Source organism: Lepidochelys kempii, chromosome 8 (genome assembly GCF_965140265.1).
Source record: "Lepidochelys kempii isolate rLepKem1 chromosome 8, rLepKem1.hap2, whole genome shotgun sequence".
Classification (NCBI taxonomy): Eukaryota; Metazoa; Chordata; order Testudines; family Cheloniidae; genus Lepidochelys; species Lepidochelys kempii.
In genome coordinates this window covers 37420253-37434648 of record NC_133263.1, presented here as the reverse complement: position 1 = coordinate 37434648, position 14396 = coordinate 37420253, and the positions used below count along the sequence as shown (strand labels likewise).

General features: G+C 48.3%; 1 protein-coding gene across 5 annotated transcripts; it reads left to right on the top strand.

The window, feature by feature from the left end:
• Positions 1 to 125: 125 nt before the first annotated feature.
• Positions 126 to 13728, top strand: LOC140915792 (histidine--tRNA ligase, cytoplasmic-like). Of its 5 annotated transcripts, none has more exons than XM_073356089.1 (13): positions 126 to 592; positions 1806 to 1895; positions 2465 to 2584; positions 2964 to 3059; positions 4092 to 4217; positions 5962 to 6069; positions 6318 to 6416; positions 7075 to 7168; positions 7526 to 7653; positions 7735 to 7977; positions 9515 to 9631; positions 10371 to 10517; positions 10999 to 13728. In XM_073356089.1, the coding sequence occupies exons 1-13, from the start codon at positions 482 to 484 to the stop codon at positions 11053 to 11055; spliced, it is 1536 nt and encodes a 511-aa protein (XP_073212190.1). In that variant the 5' UTR covers positions 126 to 481; the 3' UTR covers positions 11056 to 13728. The 5 variants fall into 5 exon arrangements, with proteins under 5 accessions (XP_073212190.1, XP_073212189.1, XP_073212193.1 ...); XM_073356088.1 differs by having other exon boundaries at positions 127 to 592; positions 7523 to 7653; XM_073356091.1 differs by lacking the exons at positions 2964 to 3059; positions 4092 to 4217 and having other exon boundaries at positions 132 to 592.
• Positions 13729 to 14396: the final 668 nt, after the last annotated feature.

Below are 14396 nucleotides of genomic sequence, written 5' to 3'. Positions count from 1 at the left end.
TCAAGGTTGCGCAGGCTGGGTGCTTGGAGCATGAGTAACTTTTGAACTTATTTTTGTGCCTCTCTAGAAAGTCTCCTGAGACTCCATGGTTCCAGATAGTCTTCCCTGGTGCTGACTCGGAACAGCTCTGTCCGGTTGGCTCCGGGACGCTCTAGTTCTGCGGAAACGCACTAGAGGTTCTGAGGCTCTATGGTTAGAGAGGATGAACTTTCTATCCGTAGCCACTCTCTACTCTATGGCGGCAGTGAGGCTGAGTCCTCCGGGGCAGGGTGTCCGTGCAGCTCTTGCCTCCCCCGGGGGCTCCCTGTCAGCCTGTGGCCCTGCGGAGATCGCTGGGGCCGGGGAGCTGAGGTGCCTGCGCCAACCCCTTACGCGTGTCTCGCCCCCGTTTCCCCGCTCCCGGCTGCGTAGCTTCGGGTCTCCCCACACCCAGCGCAGGGCCGGGGCGAGTTCCAGCCAAGATCCAGCTACCTCCTGAGTCATGAACTGGCTGCGCCCCCTCGCCGCGGGGGGCTGCCGGGTGCCCTTGGGGGGCCAGCACCTGGCACCGTCCTACGCCCTGCGGGCCTTTGCTGCCCACCCCCAAAACCAGGTGAGTCTCGCTCCGGGTGGCGGGTCCTGCTCCAGCCCCGAGAGTCCGTCCGCTCCCAGCGGACAAGGCTTTGTCTTTCAGGCGGGCTCTGATTCCCGGGAGGAGACGTGGGAGGTTGGAGCCTAAGCCTGGCAGAGCCCGCGAAGCTGTAGAGAAACAGGGGCTGGCACTTGGACCCTAACCCAAGTTCTGATATTGACGCTGTGTGGTTCTGGGTAGCTGGACACGCTCTCCGTGTCGCTCCTATTGCCATCTTTATTGATGGCGAAAGCATCTCCTGGGGTGTCGTGAATGTTGAGGTAATTAATGACACGCATCCGACGAATTGGGTATTCACCCACGAAAGCTCATGCTCCAATATGTCTGTTAGTCTATAAAGTGCCACAGAACTCTATGCCGAGGGAATTAATGTGTCCAACTGATTTTCAAGGTGTTAAGTGCTATGTGAGCACCAACAGTTATTACCAGGATGTGACCTGAGTGCACAGACTAGAGGTTCCAGTGTGTGATGCTCTATCTTGATCCCGATTAAAGGACTGGGTTAGATGAAGGCAGCAGATCCCAGGCAAATTGCCAGTGCAGCCCTCTGGTGGGCAAAGTTTGGAGTCCCCCAGGAGTTCTGGCAGGGATTATTCAGGCTGGATAGAAAGTGATGATAATCCAGATTTGGGAGCCTTCTAGTTTATCTAGCTAAAACAACTAACTATATTTTCTACTCTGTAGTCAGTGGGTGTCAATGGCTCCCAGATTCCTGTGCATTCTAATGGGGGCTGCTAAGAATCCATTGGCTGTCCTGCTAACTTAAAACGTCAAATGCAAGAAAAACTAGGACAAGCAAGGACTTGAATTACACTGGAGCTGTTATTTGCAGTATTGTTGTAAGCCGTGTTGGTTCCAGGATATTGGAGACACAAGGTGGGTGAGATAATATATTTTATTGGATCAACCTCAGTTGTTGGAGGGTACAAGCGTTCAAGTTACAGAGAGCTCTTCTTCGGGTCTGGGGAAGGAAATCAGATTGGGAACTGATAAGGGGAAAAGAACTTCATTCTCAAAACCCCAAAGGTAACTCCCACCTCCTTATAGTGGAGCTGTTAGAAACTAGGGAAACCTCCTGCAAGCCTTGTAGGTCCACCAGTTGAATTGACATCAGACAGACACTCAGGGGTCAGTGTCTTATTCTGTTAATCAAAAGCCTTTTCTCTATCCCCAGGTGGCAGAGGGTGTGGTAAAGCTCCAGCAGCCAAAGCCACAGCTGGGAACTGATGAGGGGAAAAAAAACTTCATTCTGAAAACCCCCAAGGTAACTCCCCACCTCCTTCAGGGAGTTGGGTCTCTCATGGGTTGCTTCCTCTCCTGGTTACCCCATCTCTACTTGCATATGACTTAGGTGCTTTCACCACTGAAACAAACTGCCCCTTTCCTGCTTGTTATCCTGCACTTTGTGGTAGGGTGCACAGTTTTTCCTCAGCTCCAGCCTCTCAAGCCTATGGCTCTTTCTCCATTTCCCATTCTATTGCCTCTTCCCAATTGACTCTTATGCCTAAGGGCATATCTAAACGAGGAATTAGTGCATAGCAAATGGGGGCATAAATCTACAATGCTCCAGCAAGCCAACTGTTCATGTGGACCCTGTGCACTAAAACTTCCCTAGTGTTTCAAACAGCAGTAGGTCTAATGAATCATCAACTTCCATTATTCTAGGCCTAGCTGACCTTTGTTATAGCGCCAAACTTTTGGGCTCAGAGCTTTGAGCAGCCGCAGGAGCTGGGAACAGTTTAGATATTGGATGGTTTTACTGTTGCAGGTTGGTGGTTATAATTCTTCACTTTTAACATTTCTCACCCACTTCCCTTTGGTTTGGGCTCTCAGGGCACCAGGGACTACAGCCCCAAGCAAACAGCCATCCGGGAGAAAGTCTTCAACACCATCATCAGCTGCTTCAAGCGCCATGGGGCTGAGGTCATCGACACCCCTGTGTTTGAGCTGAAGGTGAGGGTAGGGTCTGTGATGTGACATCTGGGAGGAGGAAGTTGTGCTGCTGGAGGCACTGATCCCTGAGTCAGATGTGATCCATAGGTTTGTGGCTTTATGCCCCTTGTAATTATTGGGTGCATTTTAAATGGCAGTAGCTGCTTTCATTGTGACCTGAAGGGCAGCTGCCCTGACTAAGAACTCAGCTGTGAATAGCTTCTGTGGTAAAGCTGGAGGGGGGGGTTAGATCATCTGACCGGAGTTAGATCCAACTGATCACCTCTAAAATCAGGCTCAAGGATTCTCCCTGCTTTCTTTCTAGGAGCTTCTTGCTCCTGCTTTCTGCTTCTGGAGCTCGTCCTCTCTTGCCTGACACAGTTGTCTTGCTTTTCTGTAGGAAACTCTGACAGGGAAATACGGGGAGGACTCAAAGCTCATCTATGACCTGAAAGACCAGGGTGGAGAGCTGCTGTCTCTTCGCTACGACCTGACTGTATCCTGCTAGAGTCCCGGGCCTTGGGAAGCACCATCTCATCCAGGGGTTGCTGGTGTTTCTTAGGCAGGAGTACATGGGGTGGAGGTGAGGACATACTGAAGTCTCTGTCACCTCCTCCTAACTGGGGAGGAACATGCATGCTAATGCCACTTTGTATACATTCATCCCATTCCTCTCCAGTGTTTCCCTTGTTTCTAAGCCTACCTGTAACTGCCTCCATGCCATTGTCCATGGACACCTCTATCTCAACTCATCCTCATCCAAACTTCCATCCCTGCCACCTAGCTCCCGTCTCTAGGATAAGCTCAAGTCCCAGCCTTTCCAACTCCAGCACCTGAAGAATTACTATTCACCACTAGACACACAGAATGGTGACTAAATCACCCCATCCTCAAAACTAGGTTCTGGGTGACCTCAGGGTCTGTACATAGAAACCGCCCATGGGCTTGCTCCATCCAGTGTACTCCCTGGACACTGAATCTCCTCTCTCTACTGCCTTCCCCATCTGCCTGTGCTCATCTTGGCTAGCCTCCTTTCTGATTCTTCACACAACCTCCCTATTCTCAGTGAAAGAGCCGTTGCCTTTGTTACTGTTGCCAAATGGGTCATCCATCCAGGACCGTGCTTTACTGACTGCAGCTCTGTCAAAATTTCACCTGAAAGCATTTTTGCTCCCTTATCTCTGGCCCTTAATCTGTCACTATATTATGTATGTAATCCCAGTTTGTATCATAGCAGCAAAAGACTGCAACATCTGTTCAAATGACCCACCAATGAGGCTGTTTGTTCTAGCTGTTAACATGGTGTGATTACTAAGAAGGTGCACTCATAGGGACTGAGATTTTACTGTCCATTAGGACAGGTGGCCACAGTTTGCAGGTGACCTTTAGCATAGGCTTTGCTGTGGGGTTGTGTTGTACTGGCCCAGCAGCTGCCTGTAGAGTGATAATGGGGCTGAATGACTGGCCCTGAACTCTCCAGGCCACAGGAGATTATCTCTAGGTTCCATCCTTAACCCTTTGTGCTCAGGTGCCCTTTGCTCGTTATTTGGCAATGAACAAAATCACCAACATTAAGCGCTACCACATTGCCAAAGTTTACAGACGGGATAATCCGGCCATGACGAAGGGCCGCTACAGGGAGTTCTACCAGTGTGTGAGTACCAGGAGCCTGAGTGTTCTCCATGCAGCAGGAGCTGTTTCTGGGCCCAGAATTCCTTGCGTGGGGTCTTGGGTTCTGGCTCCCCACAAAGCATGGGGAAGGGGACAGGGAGGAAGAGGGCTCCATGTGTGTCTGGGGCCTGTTGTGCTGAAAAGGGGAGTGTCTCATGGATAAGATGCAGTGAAACCCTTTTTACTGTTACAATATCAAACAGTTAAGTGTGGTCCAAGGTTTTGTGACTCCCATTGTAACAACCACCATAACAGTCTTTTTAACCTTTTATTAAAAATACAGGAAAAGATGGAAAAACAGTTAATGCATTTGAAATGCAAAGTATTAAGTCAGACTTAACAATATCCCTTATTCCAGGGGTTCTCAAACTGTGGGTCGTGAGGTTATTACATGGGGGGCGCAAGCTGTCAACCTCCACCCCAAACCCGGCTTTGCCTCCTGCATTTATAATGGTGTTAAATATATAAAAAAGTTGTAAGTTTTTAATTTATAAGGGGGGTCGCACTCAGCGACTTGTTATATGAAAGCGGTCACCAGTAATAAAGTTTGAGAGCCACTGCCTTATTCCCTTTAGCTGAAGAGTTTGAACAGGGGAAACCCCCTATTTGACAGACTTTTAGGTTCAATTAAATATGTTACTAACTGTCCTTTTGGGGGAAAAGAGAAAAAGTTAGTTAAGATGGGCTGGAACTGTTGTTGAAGTCCACTCCTGTTTCTTTAAGAGAAAAGAAGACAAACACCCAAGGAGAGAAAACAGAAGTGCAAAGGTAGAAAATGCTGCTTCTGTCCTGGGTGCTGACTCTCATTTACAACCTCACTGCTGGTGAAAATCAGACCCAGTATGCTCAGAGTCCTGGCAAACTTGTACCCGCATTGGGCTGTTGAAGGCATTGCTTTTAGCTTGCTTCTTTGGTCACAGGCTCAAATCAGTGTTGCAAAAGATGGTGTTGTCTTGGCAGGCTAAATCAGACTCTTTAGACAGAAAAAGGAAAGGGAGAGGAGAGGGAAGAAATAAGGTGAAGAAGGAAAATGACATATGAGGGAGTGCGACAGCATGAATGCAAATCTCACGTTCCGGGTGGAGACAATGATGTCATCAGTTCCCTCTCTCTGGCCCAGTCTGATCAGGCCCTGTCTCAGCATCAGGTTTATGAAGGCCCAATGGTGTCCTGGTGGATTCCAGGAGATGGTGGAGGTGGCAACCATGATGGTAAAGCTCACAACTTACAGTCGACATGTCCCATTCCATCCCTCTCTTTACCAGGAGCTTTGCAGTTCCCTAAGCACAGTGGTTTAACTTAAACAGTCCAGTTTATCTTAATCTGGTTGCCTCCAATTTGTGCTAACTTTCATAAACAATGGCTTTCTGTAACAGGCTGAGTTGGATTTCTGTTACCTTGAACAGTTTAGAGTACAGGCCTCCGCATTACGTGCCTGGGCTCCCCTTTGGGTACAGGGAATGGGGTGCAGCACAGGGAGCTGTGTGTCTGGGGACCCTGATTTACCTAGGGAGGTGGTGGAATCTCCTTCCTTAGAAGTTTTTAAGGTCAGGCTTGACAAAGCCCTGGCTGGGATGATTTGGTTGGGGATTGGTCCTGCTTTGAGCAGAGGATTGGACTAGATGACCTCCTGAGGTCCCTTCCAACCTGATATTCTATGACTGCCTCTGCGGTGTCCCAGCTGGGTTACACTGCCTGGATTCTCACTGCCTCTTCCTGTATCCCAGGACTTTGACATCGCTGGCCAATTTGACCCTATGATTCCTGATGCTGAGTGTCTGAAGATCGTGCATGAGATCCTGAGCATGTTGCAGCTCGGAGACTTCCTCATTAAGGTAAAACCATAGCCCACTGGTTTAATAAAGTTACATGTCTTCCCAGGCCAGAATGAGCCTGCCCTCCCACCCCCTACTCTAGTGTGCCCTGCGTACGAGAAATCCCTTCCTTCAGAGGCTGGGGGGATTTTGACTACAGCTGCTTCACAGACCTCTGGAGCCATATAGAAACCAAGTGGAAGTGATTCAATCTTACTGGGAGGCTCCATTGGGCTCCGATTCAGAGTGACTCTGCTTCCCACCCCCAGATCAACGACCGGCGCATTTTGCATGGAGTTTTTGCAGTATGTGGCATTCCAGACAGCCTGTTCCATAGCACTTGCTCTACTGTGGACAAACTGAACAAGGTAATGCTCTGCGGATTTCCCTGCCCTGGCTGGCAGACACTGACTGCTGTCTAGCACTGCCCTAGCTCTCAGCTGTGCATGCTCTGGTGGGAGGACTGTGATCCATCTCCAAATGTGTAGGATGGAAACACGTATCTGAAGCAGGACTTTCAGAGCTGACATTCTCTTTGGCTCTCCCAAGTGCCAAGAAGTTTGGATTCTATCCTTGAGCAAGTCGCATCCGCTCTCTGTGCCTGTGCTTTCCCGTCTGTAAAATGGGGATAAGACTTCCTGCCTCTCCAGGGATTTGGAGGGATTAGGGCTCAGATCCTCAAAGGTCTGCTAACTTCCAGTGAAATAAGTAAGCTCCTAACTCTCAAATACCTTTTGAGGATCTGGGCCTAACTCATTAATAGCTTTGAGAGGTTAGACTGAAGGCACCAAATGAGAGTGAAGTCTATTGTTAATTATTCTGGGAAGGCTAGAAATGGGAGATCCCTAACTGGATTAGCCACCAGGCAGTGGTCTCCCCTTTCCTGCAGTTTCCTCAGTGTGTGTTCTGAACCCATGGGGTAGTATTGGTGTGGAGGGGAAAGCTGGGGAAGGGGTTTTGCATTCCCAGGAGCAGCAGATTCAGCCAGGAAAGCTGTGATTAATGTTCTCATCTCCTCCACCCCAGGCAACATGGGAGGATGTGAAGAGTGAGATGGTTGGAGAGAAAGGTCTCTCACCTGAGGCTGTGGATCGCATCGGGGAATACGTTCAACTGCATGGTGAGTTCTGTGGAGCTGTGAGACCTGGTTCCCTGTCCAGCCTCACCCAGGCCAGCTGAGAGTCCATGTGGGTCACTTCACCTTCCCAGCAGCTATTCCAGCTTCCTTGGTCTCTGCATGGGGCGTGTCAGGGTTCCCCAGTTGTTTAGTTGCTCTTGCCCAGGCCGAGCTGACTTGCAGCCTGGGTGTCCCGGGTGGGATGCAAGGTCGGTATCCCCTGGGAGGAAGATAGAGATGCACAAGGCTGAAGAAGTGAGGAGGTGGGTGTAACCCAGGCTGGGTGGAGTGAGTCCATAGGAGCTTGGCCACACAATGTCTCCCTCCCTAGTATATTTCAGGTGTGTCTCATTTCAGCAGGTGGGCTGGGTCTGATTGAGCAGCTGCTCCAGGACACTAAGCTGTCCCAGAACAAGTTGGCCCGGGAAGGGCTGGGAGACATGAAGCTGCTGTTTGAGTACCTGACCCTGTTTGGCATTGCAGATAAGGTGAGTGATGGAGAAACACTGAGCAGGCCTGACTGGGTCATTTGTTGTGCCTGGTAATGGGATTCCCCTCCTGTTTCACAGATCTCCTTCGACTTGAGCCTGGCACGGGGTCTGGATTATTACACTGGGGTGATCTACGAGGCCATCCTGCTGCAGCCTTGGAACGACCACAAGGAGGAGCCAGTCAGCGTGGGCAGCGTGGCTGGAGGTGGCCGCTATGATGGGCTGGTGGGGATGTTCGATCCCAAGGGGCGGAAGGTGCCCTGTGTGGGAGTCAGCATCGGAATCGAGCGGATCTTCTCCATCATGGAGCAGAAAGTGGAGGTGAGTGCCACTCAGAAGTACGCAGAATGGCCCACCACTGTGGGGACCAGCCAGGGGGTGCAGGTAAGGAGGCCACTTTCTGTAGGATACCTGACACGTTTGTTGCAGAAATTGGAAGATCTGTAGTGGATGAGGCATGGGACTGTAGTAAAGAAAGGATGGGCTTGTGGTTGACTGAAATGCAGGAGACCTGAGTCCTCTGCTACATGTTTCCTTGGCATATCCCTTGAATTGGAATTTTCACTAAGGTAGGGCTGGGACATAGGAGGTCTTGAGTTCTATTCCGGGCTCTTCCACTCCTTAGCTGAAGCTTGGACCAAGTTGCTTTTCTGTCAATTTCCCTGTCTGTAAATTGGCATCCTCATTTTGGCCGGTAGGACATGCACACAAATGCTACAAATTACACCTGGTAGGACATGCACACAAATGCTACGAATTAACCTGGTAGGACACGCACAGTTCGAATCTAGGCTGAGGCACATAAACAAAGTCCACAACTGCAGAGTTCCCAAAAAACACCAAGTTTATTACGCTCGAGCGTGGTGCCCCCCTGCTAGCCAGGAGGGGACCCTGAATACAGATTATACAAAGGTTATATACTTTTTAGCAAAGCATGTTGCCCTCGTGCATCGGAAACCTTAGCCAATAAACAAACCTTTTTCTTATCTACCACCTATCCCTGCTTGGTGCATTCCTCGTGCTAAACCAGTATGTTAATTACACAGCATGGTCCTAAAGCCATGCATCAGTAACTTTTATTATCAGAATGGGAGGCCTCACATCAAGGCCAAGAGACAGGCAGGCAGAGACTGACAAAAACCAGATACTGGGAGTCAAGGCAGACTGGAGACGAGGAGGATTTTCACAGGGATTCAGTATCTAAGGATCACTCCTCCTGGTGTATGATGTGCTGGCATTTAAACAATGGTGGGCCCCAAACCAAAATGGAGTCACATGTGCTAACTTTTCCTTAACATTTTCCATCTGTAAAATACTTGTCTCCCAGGGCATTATGAAGATAATTAACTTAATGGTTGTGAACGTCATACTACTATGATAGATGGCGGAAAAACCCATGAGGAAATCAATAATTCTTTATTTAGTTTAGTGTTGGGGTGATGTGTGGTAAATAAGACAGAGGCAACTCATTGTCTGGTGAGGCTCAAAAAAATTATTGAACAGCTGCCTCATTCCCAGGACAAGTCCAGTGTGTGTTCAGAATGAGGCAGGGATCCTGTGGAAAAAATAGTACATAATGAAATCCAGAGTCATGATGCATGTGCCCAAGGGAGATAAATTAAGGTTGCACAAGTTTGACATTGCAAAATAACATTCTTTGAACACAGTTTGGTGGGTTTTTGTTGTTGTTTTTCATGTAATCCTCCCCTATATAGGCTGTGTTAGGAATATGGTAGCATTCTCCAGTAATAGGTACAAGGGGTGGGTGAGGAGCAACTGTCACGTGCCTTGCAGCATGTCTTCATGAGCAATAGGATGTTTCCATATGTTTCATTCACAACTCTGTTCCTGCTCCCAGGTTTCTAAGGAGAAGATCCGGACGACTGAGACGCAGGTGCTGGTGGCAACCCCGCAGAAGAACTTCCTTGATGTAAGATTGAAACTCATCTCTGAGCTCTGGGATTCTGGGATCAAGGTAAGACTTGGCAATTGGACTGGCCTAGTTGTGCTTCTCAAAGCCAGCCCTTAGAATGGGGGGAGAGAGAGCGTCTCTGGGGAGAGGTGGCACAGCAAGACCAAACTTGCCAACCTCTTCGTTGTTTCGCTCTGACGGAGAAAGGCAGCTGCTGGTACTGAGCCTGTTGGAACCATCTGCCCCAGGGGACTCTGTGCTAATGGCTAGAGCTCTGAGGAGAATGGTAATTCTGTTTCATGGAGGCATGTGGAATTTCAAAATTTGGTTTAGTTCCAATTTGGAACAAAACCCAGAAATTTCAAAACCCACAAAAACAGAATCCCAAAAAAATCACAATTTTGATCATTTCCAGATGAAATTCCACCCAGCAGGCTGAAGGGGAACTGGGAGCTCTAGCTGAGCCAGGAGCCTCAGAGTTTGGGAGCTGGTGCTCTCAGGGCCTTGGCCCTGTCAGCTTGCTAGGTAGGCTGCAGAAGAACTGGTAGCCCACGAGGCAGGCCAGCTGGTAGGAAAACCTGCCTAGCAGATGAGTTTCAAAACTTGCCTGGGTTCCACTGGAGCTTAGTCGAAATCAAACCACCTCCACAAAATGTTTAGATTTCAACTAATCTGCATTCTCCACCAGAAAACCATCGGCAAATTTCCAGCCCGTCCTCGCAATGAGTTAGAACTGGGTAGGGTCTGTCACTTCATATTCTATGTAACCTCTTGAACACAACCACATTGCCTGCCCCTCTAGGCAGAGATGCTGTATAAGAAGAACCCCAAGCTGCTGAACCAGCTGCAATATTGTGAAGACATGGGAATCCCTCTCGCAGCCATCGTAGGAGAGCAGGAGCTGAAGAATGGAATTGTCAAGCTACGAGTCGTAGCTAGCAGGGAAGAGGTGAGGATGTCCTTTGATATTGGGGATAGGCTAAGGGGTTCAAAGGCTGCCTCCAAAACCCATTGAAAGGTTCTAGACAACATTCTCCCTGGCTATTAGGGCCTCTTTGCGAGCTTGCAGATCGCTAGAGTTAACCAGGCTCCAGTACAGATTGAATCCTCTTTACAAACTAGTCTAAGTCCACAGCGAACCTTCCTCAGAGTTACAGATCACTTAAAGCTCTCTGCTGAGCAGTCTAATCCTGTCCCTCAGGGGTGTGGAACAGGAAATCCCTAATCCTCACTCCTTCCACAAGTCTCTCCTTGGTGGTCAGGGGATGGACTTTTATGGGGTGGCACTTCCAGTGGGAGTTCACAGAGAGGAGGGTTTGAGGGATGGCAGAAGACAGGTAAGTGGGCATCCTGATATTGTTGGGAGCTCAGGTCACTTCCCATGAGACAGTTTTATTGCTGAGACCAGTTCCTTCCTGTTTGTTGTGCAGGTCGATATCCCTAGGGAGAAGCTTGCTGAGGAAATCAGAAAAAGGGTGGAGTCCTAGAGCCCTTCTGTGCACAACAGCTTGACTCACTGGACCTGTTTCCTGCCATGTGGATTGTTTCCAGCCATGGGATGCGCTGCTAGGCCATGATTCTGTGAGGATTTGGGTAGTGCTGATCGGGCTGAAGTACATCCTGCTGCACTGAGATTAACCTTGCCCCATCAATCTTATGACTTGGTACAGCATCTCCATTTGTAGGGAGTGGACATGGTTTTAAAGGCATAGGGCAGATTACCAACTGTTCACCTCTCAGGTTAAGTAGCATGAAGAGTGGGTCTATTTTAATGTGTCTGTATTATGGTAGCAAGCTCATTGGTCAAAGCAGAGCTCCTACATTTGCAGTAAGGCAGATTCCCTTGCAATGACCTAGGCCTTAGCGCAGAGTTAATTCGCTATCTTGAAGGAATTCACACTTGCTGGGTCCTGCCCAATGCCCAGATGCCTTTGCAAGTTGACTCAGCAATTTGCTATGTTCAGGCTTGCTGAGGGTAGCCTTGTGAGCATCCTCACATATCCAGAACCTCCATGGAAACTTGTCCTTAGAATCTATCTGCCCTTCGCCTGTGCAGGGCAGCTCTGAATCGCTGGAAGGTCAGTCCCCATCTGTGGGGCTCCCTTCCCCCACCCCCAGTTATGGAGCTGAACTAGGAAATTTCTTTCCCTGCTCAATGGGATGGGAGTATCACTGCTGTCCAGGACACACATGAACTATGCTTCAAGGATGCTCTTCAGTATCCCTACATGTCGTCAGGAGATTAGACATGACATTCCCATTTTGTGGCTGGGCTGTTGGCATAGTGCTGCACAGTAGCTACAACCCTCCTCCCAGGAAATGACCCCATTGATCCAGGTTTTAGTGATCTAGTCTCTTCTCCCGTGGTTTTGTCTAAAGTGAATGAGGCTGTGGATGAGCTGAGACTTTGGTTTCCATGCAAACATGGATAAATTATGTAAATAAAATACTGTGGGTTGCTGAAGTTGTTTGACGGCTGTTTATAGGTCTAGCTGAAGTCAGCAATGTGCTACACCTGAGTTGTAGCTACTTTTGTGAGTTCCCAACTGGGATTTTCTTTTTGTCACTTATAAAGGGTAGCTTCCCCAGCTTGCTAGGGTAGAATAGTTTTTTTGAAAGGAAAGACTATTTTCAAATGTGTGAAACAGTGAGCTGTAGAGCACAGCAGTCACTGGAATAATGGGCTATTCCAAGTTCTGGTGTTTGTATGTATGGCCCTTATCTAAGAATGGCCCTACAGGGTCAGACCAATGGTCTGTCTAGCCCAGTATCCCATCTTGTGACAGTGGCTGGTGCCAGATGCTTCCGAGGGAGTGAGCAGAACAGAACAATATTTTTTTTCAGTGAGCAATCCCATCATCCAGTCCCAGCTTCTAGCAGTCAGAGGTCTCCAAGCACTTGTGGAGGAGAGAAAAAACCATTTAGCACTTTCACCCTGAGGAGCTTGTCTACCTGGGGAAAGTCTTAGCAGCTATACAAGTATCATTTCCATCTCGCCCACCCCTTGTGGACATTATTATTCCACTGTAAGAGTGATTTTATCTTAACCCCCTTCCCAGGAGACATAAGGGCACTCTACTGAAAAAAGAGTGCCCAGATCGGTTTTATACTGGTATAACTGTAAAATTTGACACCTCTAGATCACAGAAACAAAGTTATTGCATAGACAAGGCCTGTTATGGCTCAGGGCTCCCTGAGGCTCTGTCCCACCTCTGATCTCTGAGGACACCCCTTCTCAAGTATCGGGGTTTGTACCTGCACATCTCTCAAGGTGGAATCATGTGACTCTCCACTCTCAAACTGGGCCATGGGCACTAGCAGTTCTTACACTGCATGTCCAACTGGGTTTGGATACCTGCAGTTCTTCCTGCTGAGAGCTTACAACCAGGAGCTCATTCCATGACCCAAAACAGCCTTCTTAAAGCCAAAAGTATTGTTTATTTAGCTATGGGAACAAAGCATTCAATGAAAAGGATTAAAGCAACTAAAAAATCTACACACACATTTCATACCTCTTGTCTAACCGTCTATGTGATGACGACCCTGAGAAGTCTAGTTTTACACATACACAGCAGTCTGCAGGGGTGTCCTCCTGTTCTTGCATTCTGCTCAGTGTTTTGACCTGTGAAAGCAAGGCCTGGTAACCCCAGTGGAGGGTTAATAAAGGCCTTGACTCTGCTACACAATTAAATTGACCAAAGTTATGTCGACTTACAGCCACCACAGTAATTACTGCTGTTTTTCATGTCCCCACTACCCCCCTTCTGCTAGTGGTGTGTGTCGTTAAGTCGGGGGCAGCGTGGAATGCTGACAGCCCAGGCTGGGAGCTTAGCTACCCAATGCTGAAAACCGAGGCTGTCAGCTTTGCGCAGAGAGTCCAGCTCCAGGCAGCCAGTTTCTCAGCACCAAAGTTTCAAAATTATGCACACAAATATGTCTCATATATGTAATGTCTAAAATGGCCATGGGGGCAGCATCCAAAACCCATAACTAGAGACAAGTGGGGGAGGTCTGGAGTAAGAATATACCTCTGCTCTATTGAAATTCATTAAATGAGAGGTCTTCCTACAGAAAATTGCCTTCCTTTTCTGATATTTTTGCCATGGGCTTTTCTAAGCCAAGTATAGAAAACCAAATAAAGACAGACAAGGCTTTCGTAATGCATGACTAATGTAAGCTGCTTAGTTATTTGTTAAATTTTTAGTTTTTATATAACTTTTCTACATAAAAGCTAAGTTTAAAGCACATTTCTACTCTGAAAGCGAAGTGTAAAAATACAATAGTAGGTTTTCTATGGACTCTGATACTACACTGGTGGGGGCGGGGGGCATAGGGTACATATAAGTACTTAGATAAACTTGCTCCACTTACAAATAAGTAAGGCTACAGGGACAAACCATCCCGATGTGTAGAAAGAATAGTAAATATGGCAGGCGACCAGCTTGGCTTAACGTGAAATCCTTGATTATCTTAAATACAAAAAAGAAGCTTACAAGAAGTGGAAGATTGGACAAATGACCAGGGATGAGTATAAAAATATTGCTCGGGCATGCAGGAGTGAAATCAGGAAGGCCAAATCACACCTGGAGTTGCAACTAGCAAGAGATGTTAAGAGTAACAAGAAGGGTTTTTTCAGGTATGTTAGCAACAAGAAGAAAGTCAAGGAAAGTGTGGGCCCGTTACTGAATGAGGGAGGCAACCTCGTGACAGAGGATGTGGAAAAAGCTAATGTGCTCAATGCTTCTCTGTCTTCACAAACAAGGTCAGCTCCCAGACTGCTGCACTGGGCAGCAGAGCATGGGGAGGAGGCGACCAGCCCTCTGTGGAG

Bases quoted from the DNA above. Each gene is read 5' to 3' on its own strand.
- LOC140915792 (XM_073356088.1), top strand. From the start codon at position 482: ATGAACTGGCTGCGCCCCCTCGCCGCGGGGGGCTGCCGGGTGCCCTTG. The intron at 7,169-7,522 runs GTGAGTTCTGTG...GTCTCATTTCAG, and splicing joins GGAATACGTTCAACTGCATG to CAGGTGGGCTGGGTCTGATT. The intron at 10,518-10,998 runs GTGAGGATGTCC...TTTGTTGTGCAG, and splicing joins TCGTAGCTAGCAGGGAAGAG to GTCGATATCCCTAGGGAGAA.